Source organism: Brienomyrus brachyistius, chromosome 1 (genome assembly GCF_023856365.1).
Source record: "Brienomyrus brachyistius isolate T26 chromosome 1, BBRACH_0.4, whole genome shotgun sequence".
Taxonomy (NCBI): Eukaryota; Metazoa; Chordata; class Actinopteri; order Osteoglossiformes; family Mormyridae; genus Brienomyrus; species Brienomyrus brachyistius.
Window position 1 is genome coordinate 10,575,108 of NC_064533.1, and position 24,332 is coordinate 10,599,439.

The 24,332-nt window shown below is 51.5% G+C and overlaps 1 protein-coding gene across 1 annotated transcript in view; it reads left to right on the forward strand.

Moving 5' to 3' along the window:
* plxna4 (plexin A4) overlaps positions 1-24,332 on the forward strand; it is a 155,183-nt gene that overhangs the window by 15,304 nt on the left and 115,547 nt on the right. The window contains 1 exon segment of the mRNA XM_049019343.1: positions 8,158-8,340. Within this exon segment, the coding sequence (XP_048875300.1) occupies positions 8,158-8,340 (183 nt within the window).

Sequence of the window (24,332 nt, forward strand, 5' to 3'; positions counted from 1 at the left end):
CATACGATGAAGACTGGTGATTGGTTAAAGAAGTGGCATGCATGCCCCTCCCTTGCTGACCCAGGGACATGTTGAAGTCGGGAAAAATCAGGAGGTGCCCCCGTTCGTGGTGGAGAATAGGGAGGAGGAGATGGCAGTTACCATATGCCGGAAGGAATCGTAACCCGTACGATTTTCATCACATATACCCAGCTGAATGGGGCAGTACCACGCTTCATTTATCCGTTACTTTCGGAGACGTCTAATCGCATTTAGTGGGTTTTATGGCGGTTAATCTGTAGCGAGACGCCTGCTGTCACATAGATGGATCACGTACAAAAAATTCATTATGCCGAGATGAATTATCAGTAGTGGGATTCGTTTGGTTTACATGTCGGTTTACAAATCAAAATATTCTATTTGGTTGTAAAGCCCCGTTGTGAAGGGAAGGAGAATGTAATGGGTGAAAGCAGCCTTTCAGAATCAAATAACACGTTTTCATTAGTTTCTCTATTATTGCTGATGAGAAGCAGGGAAAGCTTGGAAAATAAGAAATTGTCTTCGATGGAGAGTCGATCCTTTATTGTAATGAAGTTTGATTCAGCGGCAGTCACGGCGGGATTAATGGCTACAGTTTGGACGAGGGAGAGAGCGGACCGGCAGCAAGGCAGGTCGTCATGCCCACTGGCCTCAGCACGCCCTAGCTAATGAGCAGACATTTGCACACTCACTCGCACATATATGTACACACTTCTGTAAAAATGCACACACCCATTTTCCAGAGTTCAGTTCCCAACGCTGAGGGAACATGAGCTCTGTTGCTCGGTTACACCTTAATAGGGGTGGGAGCCTGAGGTGGGTGTGGGGAGGACTGGGGTGCGGGGGGGGGGCGCAGTGCTGGCAGGGCACTGAGGAGTGGTGTTTTGAGTCAATGCGGCCGTATGGGTGCCACCCCATGCATGAGGCCGTAACCATGGCGACGGCGTAACAGCAAGCAGCCCAGTCACGGGGCAGCAGAAGATATTGTTTATGAGGTCGTGATTAATGATGTTATTGTAGCAAAGAGGGGCCCACTCCGCCCCCCCATGACACAAACACGCTCCGCTGTCACATACTCACACACAGGCATGACTCACTTGGGGGGGCGAGGCTAGGCTGCAGTGGTCTCCTTTGACCAGAGCGAGCGGCGAAGGGGAGACCTTCCAGTGAAGCGTGTGCAGGCTGTGGACGGATCCCTCCGCCGAATCACACAGATCATTTTACGACAACCAGCACTTGTTAGCGTCACACGAGTTCCCAGCTTCAATAATATATGAGTTTGTAGCGGCAGAGCGCATTCCATAAACCCCCTTCCCCGCTATCGTCACGTCGAGCATATTCACAGAACACCCCCCCCCCCCACCACTACCACCCCCAGCCACAACAGCCACTGTGTTACTGTAATAGCAGTTATTCTTCTCAACAGGTCCTCTGAAAGGACAGCTGCAGACTTTGGGGTGAATGCCGCAGTGTGTGTGTGTACTTCCTGAACAGCTCATTAGGGTGTGAGAGATCATTTATGGATAATGTGATAGATCAGGTGACATATAATGGGGGTGTGGTGGCCATCGTCAGGCAGCTCAGGGTGTTTATGCTCAACAGAGTCCTGTAACAGCCTGACGGGAAGTCACTGGCCAGGTGTCAGTTTCAGTAGACACACGTGTCCGTGTAGAGTGCGGATGTGACTGTCAGTGCCCTTCATTAGACATGCGTGTCTGTGTGTTGTGTGGATGTGAGTGTCAGTGCCCTTCATTAGACACGCGTGTCTGTGTGTTGTGTGGATGTGAGTGTCAGTGCCCTTCATTAGACATGCGTGTCTGTGTGTCGTGTGGATGTGAGTGTCAGTGCCCTTCATTAGACACACGTGTGTTGTATGGATGTGAGTGTCAGTGCCCTTCATTAGACATGCGTGTCCGTGTGGTGTACGGATGTGAGTGTCAGTGCCCTTCATTATACATGCGTGTCCGTGTGGTGTACGGATGTGAGTGTCAGTGCCCTTCATTAGACACGCGTGTCTGTGTGTTGTGCAGATGTGAGTGTCAGTGCCCTTCATTAGACATGTGTGTCCGTGTGGTGTACGGATATGAGTGTCTGTGCCCTTCATTAGACATGTGTGTCCGTGTGGTGTACGGATGTGAGTGTCTGTGCCCTTCATTAGACATGTGTGTCCATGTGGTGTACGGATGTGTCAGTACCCTTCATTAGACACGCGTGTCTGTTTGTTGTGCGGGTGTGAGTGTCTGTGCCCTTCATTAGACACACGTGTGTTGTGTGGATGTGAGTGTCAGTGCCCTTCATTAGACATGCGTGTCTGTGTGTTGTGCGGATGTTAATGTCAATGCCCTTCATTAGACATGCATGTCTGTGTGTTGTGCGGATGTGAGTGTCAGTGCCCTTCATTAGACATGCGTGTCTGTGTGTTGTGCGGATGTGAGTGTCAGTGCCCTTCATTAGACATGCATGTCTGTGTGTTGTGCGGATGTGAGTGTCAGTGCCCTTCATTAGACACGCGTGTCTGTGTGTTGTGCGGATGTGAGTGTCAGTGCCCTTCATTAGACACGCGTGTCTGTGTGTTGTACGGATGTGAGTGTCAGTGCCCTTCATTAGACATGCGTGTCTGTGTGCTGTGCCGATGTGAGTGTCAGTGCCCTTCATTAGACATGCGTGTCTGTGTGCTGTGCCGATGTGAGTGTCAGTGCCCTTCATTAGACACGCGTGTCTGTGTGTTGTGCGGATATGAGTGTCAGTGCCCTTCATTAGACACGCATGTCTGTGTGTTGGCCGGATGTGAGTGTCAGTGCCCTTCATTAGACATGCGTGTCTGTGTGTTGTGCAGATGTGAGTGTCAGTGCCCTTCATTAGACACGCGTGTCTGTGTGTTGTGCGGATGTTACTGTCAGTGCCCTTCATTAGACATGCGTGTCTGTGTGGTGTACAGATGTGAGTGTCAGTGCCCTTCATTAGACATGCGTGTCTGTGTGTTGTGCAGATGTTACTGTCAGTGCCCTTCATTAGACATGAGTGTCTGTTTGGTGTACGGATGTGAGTGTCAGTGCCCTTCATTAGACACGCATGTCTGTGTGTTGTGCGGATGTGAGTGTCAGTGCCCTTCATTAGACACACGTGTCTGTGTGTTGTGCGGATGTTACTGTCAGTGCCCTTCATTAGACACGCGTGTCTGTGTGTTGTGCGGATTTCCCTGACCTGTGGCTTTCCATGGTCCTGAGATGCTGCAAACAGGTCCCGCTAATGTCTCTGCTTCCTGTAACTTGAAGTGTGAGTGCAGGACTTTACCCACTCTGCCTGCTGGGAGAGTGGATGACTTTGATGTGGAGAGGAAGCTGTACGTCGGGGGGCCTGGGGGCACATGAATGACCTGCATTATCCCCAAATTATAGGGTCTGTCACGGGGCCTCGTGCATGCAGATCGGCGAGGGCTGACCTGGGACCTTGCATGATGCCCCCGGGGCTGGCATGGAACTCTGGCCCTGCCTGCCCATCTCAATGGGTGCATTCAAGTCCAGAAAAATGCGATCTCAGGACCTCCGCTGACCTAGGGAGAGAAAAAAAGCCAGCATCCCATAATAGCCAGTCTTTTCTCCCACTTCCATCACTCTCTTTCTCTGTCATCTGCTCTGAGGTTTTGCCGAATCTCAGATGACGGGTCCTGCTGTTTTGTTGTTGATGTCACGCTACTCTTGTCTGTTGTCACCTGCTGCGTCCCCCCCCAGTCCCAAGCAGGGCTGCTCTCCCTTTAAACCGCCCCCCCCCCCCAGAGTTTCTACTTCACTCTAATTAAACTTTCAACATAAACAAATAAAGCAAAGGTCATAATCCGTCACGCTGACATTCTGGGGACTTGCCCTGCCAGTGGCCCAAACACAGTCCCCTTTCTTTTTTTCTGTTTTCTATGTTCTTCATACACGCTGCTGTGTGCCAGCCAATCAGAGCTCCTGTTACTTTACTTCAGCAGTTTAGCACCAACTCCTGGCTCTGGATGCTTGCAGGTGGTGTCATAAATGCACATGGCTTAGGAAAGCTTAGTATTGCTAAGATACCCCGTGTGGCACGGCGAGGTTCACGCACACACGCAGCCTGAGGGTTTTCTGTCCGGGAAACATCAAAGGAGGGATTTCTCTCGTCACACAAATTCACACACATTCAGAGGGGACTTGTGTGTCATATACAGTGCAAGGGAAGGATTTGGGCCCGATTTCACGTCTCCCCAGGCTCTGCGATCAGAGGCGACTGAAAAGACGTCTTAGCAAGATGACATCATCGGCAGACATAAGGCTCTCAGTGCTGCCTTTATTTGATGTCGATTACAAATAGGTTTGAGTTTCGCAATGGACAAGTCCTTAGGGCCAGTGGGAAAAGTCACAGTGACAGCAGGGATGGACACAGCTAGAGTGGGGATGGTCACAGAGAGGTCAAGGATGGTCACAGAGAGGTCAAGGATGGTCACAGTGACAGCAGGGATGGTCACAGTGAACGGGGAGATGGTCATAGTGACAGCAGGGATGGTCACAGTGACAGTGGGGATGGACACAGCTAGAGTGGGGATGGTCACAGAGAGGTCAAGGATGGTCACAGTGACAGCAGGGATGGTCACAGTGAACGGGGACATGGTCATAGTGACAGCAGGGATGGTCACAGTGAACGGGGAGATGGTCATAGTGACAGCAGGGATGGTCACAGTGAACGGGGAGATGGTCATAGTGACAGCAGGGATGGTCATAGTGACAGCAGGGATGGTCACAGTAACAGCAGGGTTAGTCACCGTGACAGTGGGGATGGACACAGCGAGAGTGGGGATGGTCACAGAGAGGTCAAGGATGGTCACAGTGAAAGTGGGGATGGTCATAGTGACAGCAGGGATGGTCACAGTGAAAGTGGGGATGGTCATAGTGACAGCAGGGATGGTCACAGTGAAAGTGGGGATGGTCACAGTGACAGCAGGGATGGTCTCAAGGACAGTAGGGATGATCACAGTGAGAGCAGAAATGGTCACAGTGACAATGGGGATGGTCACAGTTTGAATGGGGGAGGTCACAGTGAGAGTGTGGATGGTCATAGTGACAGTGGGGATGGTCACAGTGAGAGTGTGGATGGTCATAGTGACAGTGGGGATGGTCACAGTGAGAGCGAGAACGATCACAGTGACGGCAAGGATGGTCACAGTCAGATATGAAACTCCACTTTAAACCAGCAACCATCAATTCCTTATTTTTACACGCTCCCCCATAACAACTGACATATGAACCCTGACCCCCCCGCTTCATCACCAGTAAGACATTATTAACCATCTAATTGTTCTTCTTGTAGAACACGCTTAGGATACATGCGGTACACATGGAAGAGGTCATGCGTGTGCAGTGTGGCGTACACCATCACGCTCTAGCCGCGCCCTGCGCAGGAAGCGCCGACTGAAAGTGCGGGAATAGATCCTGTGTCAAGGAAGCTTCCGGAAAGCATGACAGAACCAGGGTGGGGGTGCAGGTCAGCTCCCTGATTCCACGCTCCGTCATCCGTGTGAGGCGTGACGAGCAGGACGAGGGTGGCACGGATGAGCAGCCTGGACACGAGGTCTCTGTGGGCCACTGGAAAGACCGTGTTCGCGGGTGGGGAGGCATGCGCTCATGCAACACCAGCCGAGAGCCTCGCCGTTTGTTTAGCAACTGTGTGATGATATAATTGCCTTAAACACAGCGCTCAGCGCGATGGGTATTCATGTCGCATGGTCGCCAACAATGACTCGGATCAGCTGTGAAACAGCACGAGGGAAAAGCAAAATATAATTATCTGATTAGGTGCCGTTTTGTCCTGAAGTAACAAGAGCCAAACTAGCTTCATACGGGCTGTTTTTCTTGTGATGTGCCAAAAGAATCATGCTGCATATTGGGAGCACGTTTGATATATAAATGCAAGATTCGTCAATCTTCCAACCAATTGTCCAGTGCAGGTTATTTTATATTTAATAACTGAGCTGAATATATCTTACACATGTAATTATGTATTTCAGTAATATGGGCTCCGCTGTAGAGATTTTTTATTGCGCTAAATCCTCAGACAGACCAAATCTCATCGCGGTGAAGACGTTAACAAATAAGATTAATTTTATCTTGATCATTCTCATTTTAGGAAACAAATCAAATCCTGAGCTGGGCTACGGGGAGTTAGTCTGAATAAACAGATGCTCGTTATATAATTACATTTCAGCGCACACAAACATTACCTGCTGAGAGTTGCCCCTCCCCCCATCCTCCTTTTCTACTGCCGTTGCTGGTAGCCCCTCCCCCAGTGGTCCTGGGGCTGTCCAGTGAGGAAGTCCGGAGCCTGCCTCACGCACCTCACACCTAGTCACACGCAGACCTGTATTTACCCGTTTATGACTTTACTAGGCTGCACTGTCAGGTTTCTCTGCTCAGCTGGATAATACAGATCCATAAATACATTATGGAGCCAATTTATGCTGACAGAAGTATGCCTGCTGTTCCATGGCCGCCACGCCCCCTGCTGGTCTAAATGTCTTGTTTTGGAGATGTGGTAAAGGTTGAGCTACCTTCTCTACTCAGGTGTCACGCTGAGCAACTAAATGTGTCTGCTGCCCCCCCTCCGTCGTATCTGGCGGGTGAGAAGAGACACCCCTTTGTGGCGTGCCAATGCCCTGGGCTGAATGGCCACATCCTTCTCCTGCCTCCATAGATGAGGCCCAGCCTCTCCTCAAACGTGTCCCAATCTCTTGACTCCCAGTGTGAGATTTGCAGTAATGTGGGGGCTGCTATTAGCTGCTGGGAAAAATGACAGGAAGGGCAGTGAGAGGTTGGGGTTGGGGATGCTGGGGGTGAGGCCTGGAATGGCTGGGGGGGGGAGGGGGGAGTACATCAAACCAGATCAGTAGCTCTTCCTCAAAGCAGAGCATGTTCACCCACTTTTGCTGTATAAACACCCAAAGCAGTTTCTGTGATATGCTTATAAAATTATTATTTAGATGGCAGATGCTAGCCATCAATCCTGTTAACTTTTTATATGATATATATATGTCAATACACCTCCTCCTTCAGGACAGCTGGAATACAGATGGGGCAGCTTCTGCAGGCTCACTGCGTATATACACTGCAATAAGTACTCTATATACTCTATATACTCTATACTCAATATACTGTATAATGAGTGGCCTCGGGCTCCTTCCTACCATGGTACTGGCGCTGTGTCAGCGAGGGGGAGGGGGGGCAGGCAGTTAGCTGTGCTGAAGACGCAAGGCCCGGGGGCCATGCCAGTGCCCTTTGATGACCTTTAACCTTCCCATCCAGAAAAGGTCAGGGAGGAATCCCTGCGTAAAAATGCCCGCGGACCATGAGAGGACTTCCTGTGTGGTGCGAGCTGCATCTGTGAGCTCCGCCCCCACCCCCCCAGTGTCTGGTGATCTGCTCAGGGTCAAGGGCCCGGCCGGGCGCCAGCACAGTAATGGCACACTCTGACAGCAGTGGGGCAGGCAGGTGGTGGCCGGCAGAGGCCGGCGAGCACTGATTGGATGGCGGGTGGTGGCGGCACGCGGAGGCGGCGGTAAAGCGATACGGGTGGACTGACGGCCAACGAGCCGCGGTTATTTTCAGCAGCGCCGCTGTGTTTGGGTCCATTTCGAGTGACATGCTGAAATTGTTAGTCATTCCGGTTCCCACACACGGAAAGCCTCGTGCTGATTTCCAAACTCCCGAGTGCCAGTAGAAAATACCAGAACAGACTGAAATTCTGACCATGTGCCGTGGAGCGAGCCTAGTTTCCGGTGCCGGCCCAGTGCCTTCCTTCTGCTGGGGGTGGGATCGAAGCAGGCCAGGGTCACATAGACATCATACGTAGGTAAGGTCACATGGTACATGTTGGTTCGAGTCACCTCCTGGGAGGTTGGGTGCTGCTGGATCAGCGCACACATACCCACATCCCACCCCAGACTCCCATTCTTTTTCCCCTCCCCTTGTGCTGTTCCCAAAGCTCTTCTGTTTTCTTTTCATTCATCCACTGTCACATGGTCCAATTCGCCTTCCTCCCAGACTCACACAGGCCATAGCTGGAAGTGGGCGGAGCTTCTCGGGACATGATGCAGATGGGAGGAGCTGACACTCTTTTGTCTTTCCGCAGCTTTTGACTATTGATGACAACTTCTGCGGGCTGGACATGAACGCACCGCTGGGCGTGTCGGAGATGGTGCGCGGTGTCCCTCTGCTTTCCGAGGGGGCGGACAAGATGACATCCGTCATTGCCTACGTCTACAAGAACCACTCGCTGGCCTTCGTGGGCACGCAAAGTGGCCGGCTCATGAAGGTAAGGCCCCTGGGTATCTCCTCCGACACCAGGTGTTGATGACGCCCCCATGTGGCTGGGGTGTAACTTGTGCTCCCACGCGGTTCTACATCGAGAGCTCGACACAGACGGTTTTCCCACACGCTCCGTGAAGCTCCATGGATTTGCAGGATTGGTCCGCACTTTGATGTTTCACGGTGTGGGGGGAGGGGGGGCGGTGGGAGCTGTCAGATCACGGTGAAACAATGATAATACAATGAACGGACTTTCCATCCATGAACTTGATGAATCAGCTGTCCCCCCCCCCCCCCACACACACCCTCACTACCAAAATCCACTTCAAAGAGAAAGTGATGTATGAAAGTGGGGAGGAGGTTGGAGGCTTCGGCGTGCTTCACAGGAGCGTGAATCCGGCTCTCGACGCATAAGAGCCTCTGCTAACAGCAGCGCTACCATTCGGATGTCAGTTTATGGGAACGAGCCAGCGGGGGGGAGGGGGTGCATTTATCGGCGCATGTGTGCGTGCTGGCTCGGCACGGCCCCCCGTGGCCCTCGCCTCGCGCACATGGACGGTTTGGACCCAGTATCACTGCTCAGCGTTGGCACTGCCTCTGAGACCAAGGCAGACGGAGCACGTGGGAGAGAGAACGGCATGCGGAAAAGGAAGGAAGAGAGAGAGCCGAGGGAGGCGGGCGGGCGAGCTTTCTACGAGCCGGCGTCCTCTCTTCCGCCTGCTTTCCGGCACTTTCTCCGGCAGCCACTTCGGACGGGCTTGGCCCAGGCCGCGTCCCAGAAGGGAGAAGAGCTTGGTGACACGGTGACAAGGGCCTGCGGGCCTGTATCCAGTGATGTCATCGGTTGTAAAACAAAACGAGGCCATATAGCCACAGAGGCATAAACATGAATCAAAGTGGAGCCCCCCCCCCCGCCTCTGCCGGGAGATTTACGCCTCCCCCCCACCACCACCATGCCGAGCACATCGTTTGCATGCCTGCCTGTGCCGTAACGGGATACGTCCAGCGAAAATCTGCATGGCAGGCGTTTAATCTGCAATCAGCCTTTATGGGGTCCTGGAGAATATTCATGGGTATTAACACGCTTGTATCCATGTTTCTGTGGTCTCTGACAGCTGTCAGATTTGCGTCTTTGGCATGGTGATCATCACCATACTGATCATCACTCGTTTTTATAGTAGGGTCTCAGGGTGCTGACCGAGGGGGATAAGCTGGACCCCCCAAGTGTCAGACCACAGCCGCTGTACGCTGGGACCAGCTGCTCTTTCTTGATGCCCAGTGCTCAGATTCAGGTCTCTCTGCTGTTCCTGCTCCCATGATTACCGGACCGCCGACCTATGGGGTCAACGCCTAGCATTCGCCCGTTTGGAGGAGGGGAGAAAGCATTAATCATGCCTGCTGACGCAATGTCAGGCCAAGGGTAGCGGCCGTCCTTCAGGGGCCCTGCCACCTCCCCCCCAGCTGGGATTAATCTTGAGCCGAGCTGCGCTCTAATCGTTCAGCAGCATGCTGAGCCTTTAATACATCTCACCGCATGTTCGGGACGAGAAGAAGCAGCCACTCCGCATGCCCAGAGGAGAGTATATGTCTGCGTGAGAGAGCGTGTGAGGAGACAGGAAGTTTGGGCGCCGCTACCCAATGGCAAGTGTTTGGCACCAGGGAATCATGGGAAATGTCTCAGCACAATGGTAGCAGAATGAGGGCTGGGTCTCTCCACATGACAAGCGTGGTGCCAAGGGTTCAGGGTGGGGGGGGGGCTGTTTCCATTCAGAGGCTGATAAAAGGTCGTCCTCTGGGGAGGGGGGTTGGCACGGCTGGGGTGGGTCTGAAGGGTTCACAGTTTCTGAGCAGGTGAGACTAAGGGCTAAAATGCTGGCAGGTCATGTTATAGGAAGCCATAATCTGGCAAATTGAAATGGCTTTGAGGTATAAAACTCAGTAAATTATTCACACCTTCAAAAGCAAGGTGATGCCGCTTTCTTTCTAAACAGTGACTTTAATTAGTGTGCTGGGTGAGTCAGTGGTCATCTCAGGCCATGATTCCCAACCCTCATTTAAAGGACCCAATCGAGAATCATGCATCATACTGAGTCACAGCCAGCCCCCTGAGTCACTGTGGGTCACAGTGATTCACTTTGGTTCAGGGTACTGTGCCACTTGCTGAGGAGTTAACCCGTGGACAGGAAATGGCAGGATTGGCTTAGGGGAACTGCTGTAAAGGAGCTTATGACCACTGTTCCTGTGATTGGGTATCATTCATCTTTAATTGAAATACTTTGTTGAATCAGTATCTACTAAGGACACATGCTAATGGCATCCTTAGAGAACTGCAATGTTAAATCCCCTAACACCATGAAGGGCACCATTGTCAACAGCATTAACAACCCAGTGAACAATACCATGTCTAGCACGCAGTGCTACTTAAAAACACTGTCAACATCACAGTCAACTGTCGACAGGACAACACGGGCAATCAAAACACAGACACCACCAACAAAAACAAACAACACAGTGAACAACACAGCCAACACCAACAAAAACATCACCAATAACACGGTCAACATCACAGTCAACCCAGCCAACACCAACAAAAACATCACCATTAACACTATCAACATCACAGTCAACACAGCCAACGGCAACAAAAACTTCACCATTAAAACCGCATTAGAAAACACTAGCAAAATCCCACACATCAATGACTGCATCAGAAACTGCGACCAGAGCACCAGCAACAGGTCCAACGGCCGCAAACACAAAAGTAGCACTCGTCCCCGAAGTAGAGGGCAAATGAAATGCTCATCAGAGAATCTACCACTTCGCTGTTCTCAAATGAGAGTGATCTTTACACGGTAGGTACAGGATGTAAATGAAAGTAACGGAGCACATCAGAATGACGCGATACATTCATCGTGCCTGATTAGGCCTTCCCCGTTGGAGTGTGTGATTATTTCCTGAGTTTTTATGATCAGGTTACTCTGGCTATTAGCAAGGTCAGAGGGTTGTGAGGTTAAGCATCACTGCCTGATTTTAGCATCTGTAAATTGGGTTACAAATGACGCCGGTGATTGCTGAGGCCAGGTAATTGCTGTGCTCTTCTCATTTCCTCTTTTATAGACCCGTTGCCGAGAGGTCTAACCCTTGGAGGGGGAGGGGGGCACTCTATGCTGGGCTGGGGTTGCCTGGTCAAGTCGGTTGGTCCATTCTTCCATATATCACTGTGCTGATCTCAGAAGGGTCTGCATCTTGTGTGAGTGGAGTCTTTGGTAGTGCTGACAATGTTCTCCCTTGTGGAAGTTCCTGCTGAACCCTTAACAGATGGTTCTGAATGGGGTTTGGGCAGCTGAACTGGTTTCTGTTACCCACCAGTAAATCTACTGATATGAAAATGAGTCTCTATTGCCGAAGGCTTATTTACAGTGGGGAGAAACTGGTTTTGGGCAAATAAATGGGCTGGCGTGTATGTGCGTGTGTGTGTGTGTGTGTGTGTGTGAGAGAGAGAGTGGGTATGTAAACAGGCGATGCTCTTAAGGGTCTGACAGACTGCAGTACCAGACTGCGGTAATGGGTGGTAAATGGTGGCTTTTGAAGCTCCTACCCCTGGATGAGCAGCAACCTCGCCCACTCGCTGGTGGGGCTTTCGGCTTTATGTTTTCAGATGCAGCTTCTCTCTGACAGATGGATCGATAAGGCGAGACTCGGGCACACTGACACACGAGACCTAGAAAATATCAGAAAGGACGGATTTTCCTTGTGTAAAACGCTTGTTGCGATTTGTCTCTCATGTTCTCCCCTTTAGGAAACACCGAACGTATTCCCACAGTACATCGATTTTCTTTATTGTTGGTCGTACATGCGGTATTATGGCTGCCGTTGCCTCTGATGGTGGACTTCCAGTTCTGTCGCTGTGATTCTTATAGGGAACCCCCTCCCCCAGCTTTTCTGGTTAATCCTGGCCGGGGTCGGGCATGGGCCCCGGCCACCTCACACCGTCAAATTGTTTTCTCTTTTTTCCATCAGAGGATTTGGTTTTAGCCCGGCAATTAAGCCGGGAATCATCGCGGAAGGGAGTGCCAGGGGCTGGTGGGATGAGGCGGCGATTCCCGGCCATGGCGCGTGTGCGTGCGAGACTATGAGTGTGTCACCGTCTGCACGTGGAGGTGCTCGGGCTGATTGAGGGGCTGCTGGAAGCCTTGAGTCAGGCATCGGCCGGCGATGTGAGTGGGAGGAGACAGAAGGATAGGCTTTTCAGAGGAAGAGTAACTGCTTGACTCTAATTACTCTGTGTAGTAGACTGTGAACACTCTCTCAAACATTTAATTAAAACCAAAGTTGATCTACTTTAATTAAACACTACTGAAAAAGGTTATTCAAATCATTTCAGTGAGGGGGAAAAAGTTGAATTGTTTTAATTAGTCTTCAGACTCTTCTTTGTGTGTGAGGGTGACAGAATTCCTCAGGACATCCGTTACCCATAGCAGTGCCAGTCAACGCAAAGGAACCCTGTTGTACAGCACGCTGGGACCACCCATGAGAAAGTGGGCAGTATTTGGGGTGTGCTGGGGCCATCCAATAAGAGAGTGACCACAACCTGGGTGAGTATTAGGACCACCAATCAGAAACTGACCAGCACCTCCGTTCGTACCACAGCCACCAATCAGAAAGTGCTCTAATGATATCCCAAGGATCAGTCTTAGCCTACTGTGGACTTTTCCCCGAGACTGCGAGGTTTTCACAGCAGGGAACCTGACAACTTCAGCCAAAAGCAGAAGTCTCACAGCTGGGGGCATTTCAGAACAGGGAACAATGCTGTCTTGCAGTTTTATTAGGAAAACATAGACCTGCACTCTCATTAATTTTATGTCTGGTTATTGAAAATGAATAATATGACACCAAGATGCAGCAGTAAACAGTCACTAAGTGTTTAATCTGTTTTTGGACCAAAATACCCCAAGTGAACCTGTGAAGATGGACCATCACTGGCACAGTACTGCCGCTGAAAAGAGTTACTGCAGTTGGATGACATGGGCCCAATTAGGCTTGTTTGGAGATGGTAGTCAGGGGCTGCTGTGGATAGCCGCAGTTTAATGAGAGTGAGTATTTTGGGGCACATACTCTGGGGGCTGTGGGTTTAATGTGTGCAGTTGTTATGCTAACGGCTAACTGGTGGCTAACTCGAACGGGTCACATTTGGAATCCGCGCCCCCCACACACACACACGTGAGGTCCCAGCAGTGTCGGGCCGCCTGCTAGCTGCTTGGCATCATACTCCTGCCATGCTGAGCGCTGGCCTGTGCACTGGGGACGCAGGGTGGCGTGTGAGGTGCCTGGAGCTCTGTCTGAATAGAGGACAGCATGGACACTCCCGGACATTATCGGTGCCCTAGGGTGACAGGCAGAGACGGCCAGTCCTCAGCTCAGCTCCCGAGGGCTTGTGGTTGGCCAAGATTTCAGCCTGCTGGGAAATGCATGCGCCCACACATGCACACGCGCGCACACACACACACACACACACACACACACACACACACACACACACACACACACACAAACGCACCAGCTTCTGCAAGCTCTACTCAGGTTACCTGAGGGGAGTATTTCTTTCCTGCACAAGCTGCTCCACATAGTGTCCTCTCTGTGATATATCCCGCCTCAGTCAGCTAAAATAGGCATAGGCTGATGTGAGTCTTCCAGCATTGGCAGTACCCGTGATCTCAGGCAGCGGTGACGTTCCTGCATTTCCCCAGCTTGTGGCTTGGGCCACGGTCCTTTGGGAAGCAGAGATGGATGTGTGCATTGGAGCTTCCGCCCGTTCGACAGCGTGCAGCCGTACAGCCCGATGGCCCAATTCCCCCGAAAGGGACATGACAGCAATACGTCCCAGTAAAATTCAGAAGACCGGCTATTGGGCTCATCTAGCCACTCTTTGTTGCTATAAGACACCTCCAGTCCGGTAAATATGGTGAAGCAGATTTTGAAGGAGAACAAAGGGTGTGTCTGTGCCTCTAAACACCCTGTGGATGTGCTTTTCTTTTTCATTGTGTCTTTCCCAGTGTCTGGTTGACATTCATTGCTTTGTCTTCTAAAGTGAAGAGTTCCAACCCTCCATGCAGCTCAGTGCTGCCTCCTGACTTTCCCTCCTTGATCGAGCTGTGCTTCTGTCTCCTCTGGGTGGATTATCTCTGGAGCACCGTGTTTTAACCATGCTTGACATGTTTGAGTCCTTGAGACTGACGCGCAGCACAGGTTCATTCAGAACACCCGCCACCTCAACACCCCCCCCGCCCCCCAACTCACATACCCAGAGAGCTCCCCGAAAAAGTTTCCTGTATTGTTCCTGCACCGTACTGAGAAACAGTGAGGGGCACAGAAGGCATTTTCTCATGAGTATATTGAGTGTTGAAATAGGTATCCTCTCTCGTACTCTGAGGAGGGGAGAGACTGCAGCTTGCTTTGAGGTTCTCCCATGGTCTCAGAAGGCTCCAATGACTGACCAATGTCTTTCCTCTGATTCTTCACCAATCTGCCCTTTCTGTTCTAGTAAAGATGTGGGATAAGCTAATTTTCTAATCGATCTTGCTTGTAGAAGCTCTGCTCACACCGTTGACTTTACTATTAGGGTTGACGTGACCATTTGGATTGACTCAGCTGTTGGGGCTAACTCACCCATGGGGATTGACTTGCTTGTTGAAGTTGACTCAGCCATTGGAGTTAACTTTGCCGTTGGAGTTGACTTGGCAATTGGGGTTGACTTGCCTGTTGGGGTTGACTTGCCTGTTGGGGTTGACTTGATCTTTGGGGTTAACACAGCCATTGGGATTGATTCGGCTGATGTGACTCTTCAGCCCCTTGACCATGCCGTCTCCTGCAGGGTAAATAAACTCTGTAATGAATCAGTGATAATGATGCAAGGGAGTCCCCATGAAATCCTGGGTCTGTTTGTTACCACTGTATCATATTTTTTGAACATTTGCCAACAGCAGTTTTATCTAGCGGGGATAGCTAATGAAAACCTGAAAGCTGTGGTTTATGAAACTGTATCCAGCCAGTTTCCCTGCGTAAGTATTGGATTCCACACCATGCAGGGAGTGGAATCGATGCTGCAGATCTTTGTCAATGACGTTTCTGTGTTTCCAGGGGGTGTAGCGGTAATGGCAGGTCATTTCAGCCCAGCGTGCTTGACTTGTTACGTAAGGCATCTTAAGTTAATCACCCTAACTCAACGTTTCTCCTAAATTACAGTCATGGAGATACATGTGACTGAGTCCGGTTGATGTAGTTATATACTAGTTATAAAACATTTGGCCTTTAGAAGATAACAGAACACGAGCAGATGCTCAGTGTAGGTATGATGACTGAATGAATAGAAAGGAATGTTTAATGGAATAGTGGTTAGATCTCTGTATGTCCTGTTGCTTGCTGTAGTGTATCTAATCATGACGTTCCCAGTCAGACCATTAAAGGGATTGCAGCCCAATCTCCAGTCTCTTAGTCCCATCTGTCCACTTTTTTGAAGGTTGGTTTATCCCACCCAGTTCATTGACAAGATGCACCCATGCAGAGCACGAAATGGAAGGTTGAATCAGGGGAGGGTGACTTCCTCATTTGTGTGTGAAGGAGCATGTGAAGACGCGTGTTCGCTTTGGAAGGGTGCCCGCTGTTGTGCAGGGCTGTGAACTGCCCTTGCACTCCAGGCTACCAGCCTCTGATCCAGGAGCAACCGCCCTCCTTCCCCACTTCACCTTGGTCACCTCCCACTGCCGCTGCCCTGCTGGCCTTTCTCCGGCGTGAAGATCAACTGCTGTGATCCTTCGTCTCCAGGCTCCTTAGATCTCGGCTGGGGGGCTCCTGCCCCCTGCTTTTGTGTGTCTGGGGCTTTGGCACCCCCCCGAGTCTCTGCTGACGAGGCTGTCAATGCAGGCGGGCGTGGTGTTGTGGCAGGAGGCGGGTGAAGTATGAAAGAGCCATGTGTGCCCATGTCCTTCCTGCTCTTCACTGTCCTCACGCACGCAAACATCTGCTGCCTCTGCTTTCGACTCGCGCCTTTAATTGGAACGCAGCTCAAAATGTGTAATTTGCTGGAATTGACGCTGGGGGGATGGGGGGGGGGGAGGGTGACAGTATGACACCCTAGCACAACACCCCAGGAACGAGAGACATCATTATGTCTGGGGAGACGGTCCTCGCACGGACTTTGTTACACACGCCCCCGCGGTCTCTGCGTCCTGCTGTGCTGTGGGCGGAGCTTGGGAAGGGACACTTTTCAGAGCTAGTAACACCTTGGCCATGTAACACAGCAATGCGAGTGCTGCTGTTTATGCTATGGTGGATCCAATTAAGCTCTCAACACCATGAACTGGGGAATAATTATGTTTCTTACCTTAAATACCTCCTGTGTGGAAAATACGCCTCCTTGTTTGGATGCTGAAGCTGCAGCTGTGGTCAGAATTATTGACTTTCAGTAAACGCAAATACTTGGCCTGACTCATCTTCCCCTGCCCTGCGTATTTCAGATGCAAGGGAACTGATAAATGTGGAGAGTTTTAGATTATTTACAGAGATGTGCTTTCAACCAACAAGGGGTGTCTCCTGTCTCATGCCCGGTGATGGATCGGCGTCTCGTCCAGGGTGTCCCTTGCCTCGAGTCCTGTGATGGACTAGCATCCCATTCAGGGTGTCGTCTGCCCTGTGCCCTGGGCTTCCTGGGATTGGCTCCAGGTTCACTGCAGCCCTGTACTATATGATTAGATCTGGAAGATGGATGGATGGATACTATGGTTACTATGGTATCAGTAAATTTAACCACAGATGCACAATAGCGTTTCCCACTGAGACCACTGAACAACTGTGGAATCTGTCGAAGGTGGTAGTCTGGCTGTTTTTCTTTTCTCAGCAGCATAGTGCCCGCCTTCTTGGGATGCGGATCCCCAAACCCCAGCCGGTGCTCTTTCCTGTGGTGACTCTTCGTAGAGCCACTAGTGGCTGGACGCCTGCATGTTCTGGCGGAAGGGAGTTTGTTGGGGATTTTTTCCGTCTGGACTGTCTCAAATTTGTGTTTCCCCCAAAGGGGCCGGCAGAAGCAGCTTTAATCACAGAAACATTTCCAGCTGAAATAATGGTGAGCTTCACCATGCTGGAAAGCGCTGAAGGGGCCCGGGCGCGAGAGCCCTCGCCATCTCGCGTCTGTCGGCCAAAACGCAGCTGAATTATTCATGCTGAACTCCTCGCTTCTCAGAGTCAAACCTCGGTGAGACTCTAATGACCTCTCTGGCCGCTGCTTTGCCCGGCCAGATGATCTTGGTGCCTTCGTCACGTAGAGGACGAGCAGAAGATGCTCTCATTAAAAATAGCCTCCTCAACACTTAAGCTCTCCCAGTGGTCTTGAGGGTTGTTGGAATAGCCATGTTTGGATCACACGCGATTTCCAAAGTTTGAGTTAAGAGAGCAACAGAGGCGGGTGAATATGGTGCCTGTCCATCCTTCCGTCTGACTCACAGTTAGTCATCCAGACAGGAAGTGACATCAGCGTGATGTGTGCCACCTCTACCTGTGCTGACAGACCAGGGTGCTCTTTCTGTGACCTCAGGAAAATGAGGAGATCAGGTGCTTTTCCTGTACTCTGAGTGACCTGTGCGGATCGTGTGCCTGTGTGTGTGTGTTTGCGTGCCTTTCTCCGCGACGCAGCGAAGGGAAAAAGACGTCCTCAATTCAAGTGATCAAAGTTGGTTTTGTACAAGAGCCCTCAAAAGTGGCCATTGCTGGGACACGACTGGGTGTTAATTTCTGCTTTGCAAACAATGACGACGTTTATTTCCCCATTAACTTGATGGATGTACTCCACCACGCAATAAAGACAGCCATGGTGCGGGGGGGGGGTGGGCTAGACAATCAGCCTCTTGTGTTTCAAGCACCCCACCCCCCATGCCAGTGGAGATGGCAGCCCGCGCCCAAGCTTCAATCCCAGGCCCTTACGGCGAGGGCGGAAGATTCCGTAGGGAGTGGTGTGTGTTTGTGGGGTCGGGGGCTTTTCCTGACCTAAAGCAGACAGATGAGAGCTGTTTATCTGCATCACACTTATCCTCACGAGCCCCCCCCCCGTTTTTCCACAATCAGTTTACAACCTGTTTGCTGATGGCACCTGTGTGACTGGCGCTCTGCAAGCCAGCGGGCTGGTTGCTAGGCTGCCATTTATTATGGGATGGTGGTCATATTGCTGTTACTTGTTGTGTGTTTATGCCACACTGACGTGACCTGCGGCCCTTGGACATTCGTCCTTTGTGCTCCTTTCTCTCTCCTTCTCCCTCCTGTTCTTCTCCTCCCTCTGTCTGCCCCGGGTTCTGTTTCCTTCCCCCGGGGAAGATGAAAGTCACCCCACGGTTCCTTTTAGGCTGACTAAGTCCACGGAATGAAAGAGCCGGACAGCCGCCCCACACCCCCGCCCCCCCCCCCCCCTTGGGACTGAGGGGCAGATTTAAGGATCTAGGTGGCAGCATGAGCGTAGCGGGGGGGATCATGGGAAATGTCTTGGGGCTTCGTGATTTGAGCACCAATCCAGCCAGCTGTTCGGCTGACAAGACTGCACCCCCCCCACCCCCCACGCCCAGAACACAGCGGCCTACCTTTGTAGCAGTCCCTTCTAGAGGCCCTCTCTCTGATCTGATTAATCCTCTCAGACAAGAGCACACACACGGACACACAGGCACCTACTGGCAGATCATCACACGTGCTCATTCATACAGGCGTGCTGTCCAAACACACGCACACACCGGGGGCTAATTACCACCATCACCCAGCCGAGCCACCATGGAACAAAGTGAAGCGGATCGCCGCCCTCCTGGCCCGGTGTGGGGTGGCCGGCTGTCTGGCCGAGATGTAAAGGAGGCATTGGCGGGGGGGGGGGGCACTAACGCTTGGGACTGGCGCGTTGGCCCCCAGCTCATTATCAGGGGGCACAGCCACAGGGGCTCTGACACAGCACCCTCACCATGGGGGTGTTTGGTCTTAGCACTGCTGGCGCTGATGATTGGCCGGCCAGTGGCCACGCCTTCAGTGTCTCTGTTCTGATTGGATGGCTTCAGATGGAAGACAACTTGCCGTGCCATGGGGGTGACACCTCCCATACATCCCTGAGCCGGACCCGGGGGAGGGACATTAAAGCCCAAGGCTTACTCAGTGATTATGGGGGGGCAGGGGCTTAAAGCCACCAATCGTCCTCAGCTAGCACCACCTCCCACAGAAAGAGGCGGCGGTCACCTGTGGGTGCTGGGGGGGGGTGTAAATTAAACATGCATTGCTATTAAATTATGGATTTTTTTTTTTCTTTATGCCTTCATCCTCTGAATGTTATACGTGGGGATGGAGCAAGTTACCCAATTCTGAGGCTCGTCTTACATCTACAACACTATATGACGTATCAGGTACCTTCTTATAATGGGCGCAGCCCCGGAATCACTCATCAATGAGAGGCCAGAAAATCACAATGCGGAGAGAGATTCTTCCCGGCTCATCCTGGACCTTCGAAGTCTGAGGCAGACCTGAGAAGTAAGAGGTAGACTAGTGCTAGTACAAGGTGGACTCGCAAAGTATGAGGTGGACTGGTGAAGTCTGAGGCGGACTGGTGAAATACAAGTTGGACCGAGGCAGATTGATGTAGTAGGAGGCTGACTGGGGAAGTCAAAATGGACTGCTGAAGTAGGAGGCTGACTGGTGAAGCAGGAGGCAGATCAGTAAAGTATGAGTTGGACCAGTAAAATAAGAGTTGCATCTGTGAAGTACGAGGTGGATTGGTTGTGTAGTAGGTGGACTAGTGGAGTACAAGACGGACTGGTGAAATTGGAGGCTGACTAGTGAAGTAAGTAGTGGACCGTGTAGCAGGAGGCAGATCAGTGAAGTACGCGCTGGGCTGGTGAAACATGCACTTCCCCATGTGGAGGAACTTGGCCCTGTCTCGCCACTCTTTGTGGCTTCTCTCTGTTTCTGGCTGCACTGGGTCTTCGCTGAGAGTGCTGAGGTTCACTATAACTAGGATTAGGGGACTGCATGATCTGTAGCCTCCGGGGGGGTTCTCCCCCCCCCCCATCAGAAAAATTCAAGACAAATCATTCAGCCCTATGTTCCCGAGCATGTTAACCCCCTCATATTTTATTCTGGAAACTTCTTCTGAACTGGAGCAGTCCACCAAGGTTTTTGGGTCCCAGTTCCCTCTGCTGGGGGAGACATGGTGGGATGGCGCCCCCCCAGTGCTTCCTGGCAGGGAGAGCACTGAGGGGTTACAGGACCACACCAAGGCCATGTCATTGTTGTCGCAGAGGAAGAGCGTGTGGACATGCGCGTCTTTAAGATTTACTGCTGGGTGCAATTTAACACGAAGCCCCTCCCTGTTTGAGTCAGCCAGTCTGTCCTGTGGCCTGAGGCAAGCCTTTGTGTTTATTGCCAGCATCAGTCCCCCCCCCGGCTGGTCAATGACCGCAGGGTAGCGTCTAACCGGAGTGTTAGTTCATCGCTTTGGCGTTTACAGGAAAATGGAGTGACTGAACTCATTACCATGCCTCGACAAAACCAGAGACAAGCACTCTAATGGTGCGGGGGGGGGGGGGGGGTGGTGCGTCTGCAGCTGCAGGGGGTGGGGATAGGAGGGGTCATATTGGGGTAGATGCAAAACACATGACAAACACTAAGCTGAAAAAGATCCTGGCTCTGCTCTTACATAACAAGGGGAACATGGCAGGAATGGGAGGAGGGGTTCCGCTTTTTGAACTGTCCTATGAAGAGTGTTTGTGCTCATTTCACTACAGTTCCTTCCAGCTGCTTTGTGTCAGCATTTTTTACTGCCGTGTTTGTGTCTGTGTGTGTGTGCCTGTGTCTATCTGTGTGTCTCTGTGTCTATCTGTGTGTGTGTGTCTGTGTCTATCTGTGTGTGTGTGCCTGTGTCTATCTGTGTGTGTCTGTGTCTATCTGTGTATATGTGTCTGTGTCTATCTGTGTGTGTGTGTCTGTGTCTATCTGTGTGTGTGTGCCTGTGTCTATCTGTGTGTGTCTGTGTCTATCTGTGTATATGTGTCTGTGTCTATCTGTGTGTGCCTGTGTCTGTCTGTGTCTATCTGTGTGTGTCTGTGTCTATCTGTGTATGTGTGCCTGTGTCTATCTGTGTGTGCCTTTGTCTGTCTGTGTGTGTCTGTGTCTGTGTGTGTGTGTCTGTCTGTGTGTGCCTGTGTCTGTCTGTGTGTATCTGTCTGTGTGTGTATGTATCTGTGTGTATGAAGTTGTTTATTGAAATTCTGTGTCACTAACAGGGTTACATGGATCTCATAAACAGGACCATTTTGGGGGGGGGGTCTGTTTACTCCAGCTGCCTCCTTGCACATTGTTGGATGTGTCACTTCTGGCTTTTGCTCGCTCCCAAAAGCTGGGGCCCCTCCCTCCCAGGCACATTACCAAGTTCATCCGCCAAAACACCCCTCTGTGACCGGGACGGGGAACTGACATAACACACCCGGCGTGGGGGGGACTGCAGAATCATCCCCCTGAAATCATCCTTCCTGCTTATCCCCCCCCCCCCCCCCCCCAAATAGTCATGCAATCTGTTACTTACTCTGAAGGAACTTTTAGCCCTAAGCTGTTTGCTTTATCTGTTACAGCAACCCCCCACCCCCTCCCCCCCACCTGGAGCGATGAGGAGCATGGTGGCGTTCCATGGAACAGTTCCACTTTGTACTTGCTGTTGGCTGATTGACCGCCACAGGCTGCATGTGACTCTGCGTTTATTGGCGCTCCTAAGGGCTGTAAAATGCATGGATAACAGCTCGGCTCATCATGGATGTGTGGCCAGCTGGGGAATTGGATAAAAGCCAGTTAATTAACGTCGGAAGTCGCAAAAACAGCATCAGTTGAAGGGAGGTGAGGGAGAAGGCGGGAATATTGGAGTGAGAGTCTGCCTGCAGAAAACGCAGAGGAGAAACGGGAATATCGGGGTGAGAGCCTGTCTGTGGGAAATGCAGAGGGGAAACGGGAATATCGGGGTGAGAGCCTGTCTGTGGGAAATGCGAAGGGGAAACAGGAATATCAGGGTGAGAGCCTGTCTGTGGGAAATGCAGAGGGGAAACGGGAATATCGGGGTGAGAGCCTGTCTGTGGGAAATGCAGAGGGGAAACAGGAATATCAGGGTGAGAGCCTGTCTGTGGGAAATGCAGAGGGGAAACAGGAATATCGGGGTGAGAGCCTGTCTGTGGGAAATGCAGAGGGGAAACGGGAATATCGGGGTGAGAGCCTGTCTGTGGGAAATGCAGAGGGGAAACAGGAATATCGGGGTGAGAGCCTGTCTGTGGGAAATGCAGAGGGGAAACGGGAATATCGGGGTGAGAGCCTGTCTGTGGGAAATGCAGAGGGGAAACAGGAATATCAGGGTGAGAGCCTGTCTGTGGGAAATGCAGAGGGGAAACAGGAATATCGTGGTGAGAGCCTGTCTGTGGGAAATGCAGAGGGGAAACAGGAATATCGGGGTGAGAGCCTGTCTGTGGGAAATGCGAAGGGGAAATGGGAATATCGGGGTGAGAGCCTGTCTGTGGGAAATGCGAAGGGGAAACGAGAATATCGGGGTGAGAGCCTGTCTGTGGGAAATGCAGAGGGGAAACGGGAATATCGGGGTGAGAGCCTGTCTGTGGGAAATGCGAAGGGGAAACAGGAATATCAGGGTGAGAGCCTGTCTGTGGGAAATGCAGAGGGGAAACAGGAATATCGTGGTGAGAGCCTGTCTGTGGGAAATGCAGAGGGGAAACAGGAATATCGGGGTGAGAGCCTGTCTGTGGGAAATGCGAAGGGGAAATGGGAATATCGGGGTGAGAGCCTGTCTGTGGGAAATGCGAAGGGGAAACGAGAATATCGGGGTGAGAGCCTGTCTGTGGGAAATGCAGAGGGGAAACGGGAATATCGGGGTGAGAGCCTGTCTGTGGGAAATGCGAAGGGGAAACAGGAATATCAGGGTGAGAGCCTGTCTGTGGGAAATGCAGAGGGGAAACAGGAATATCGTGGTGAGAGCCTGTCTGTGGGAAATGCAGAGGGGAAACAGGAATATCGGGGTGAGAGCCTGTCTGTGGGAAATGCGAAGGGGAAATGGGAATATCGGGGTGAGAGCCTGTCTGTGGGAAATGCGAAGGGGAAACGAGAATATCGGGGTGAGAGCCTGTCTGTGGGAAATGCAGAGGGGAAACAGGAATATCGTGGTGAGAGCCTGTCTGTGGAAAATGCAGAGGGGAAACAGGAATATCGGGGTGAGAGCCTGTCTGTGGGAAATGCAGAGGGGAAACAGGAATATCAGGGTGAGAGCCTGTCTGTGGGAAATGCGAAGGGGAAATGGGAATATCGGGGTGAGAGCCTGTCTGTGGGAAATGCAGAGGGGAAATGGGAATATCGGGGTGAGAGCCTGTCTGTGGGAAATGTGAAGGGGAAATGGGAATATCGGGGTGAGAGCCCCCTAAGGGTGGATTTCTCAAGGACACTACCATAGGCATAACCAGAGTAAGTCGTTTCTGTTATGTGGTGTATTTTGATTGACTAAATAGATATATTAATGACCAATCACCTGTTGATGCTTGGGGGCTCGAAGGCGAGCGTGTGTGCGTGGCATTTTTGCCCTTGCACAGCTTTCGCCCCCCCGCCTGTCAGAACTCCAGACTGAAGCAGCCGTGATTTCCGCTGGGTCCCTGACAGTCCATCTGAAGACGCGTGCATTTCAACAACCCCGCAGGCCGACGAGGCGAGGAGAGGAGAGGAGAGGCCTCCGCCATGGGCTTTCCACTGCTTCTGCCTGTGGAGGTTGAAGGCTATTTTTCCATATTTATGAATGTTTAAACAGATAATCCTCAGGAGATCAATTAATAGTTTGAGGCAGAAGACTGTGCTAGAGTTTATTGAACCCTGGAAAGATTGTCTGTCTTAATGCTTCACGCTTGATTGGGAGAGCAGCTCGTGCTTGTGTTCGGAAAAAGGTCCGTGTGTGGTGTT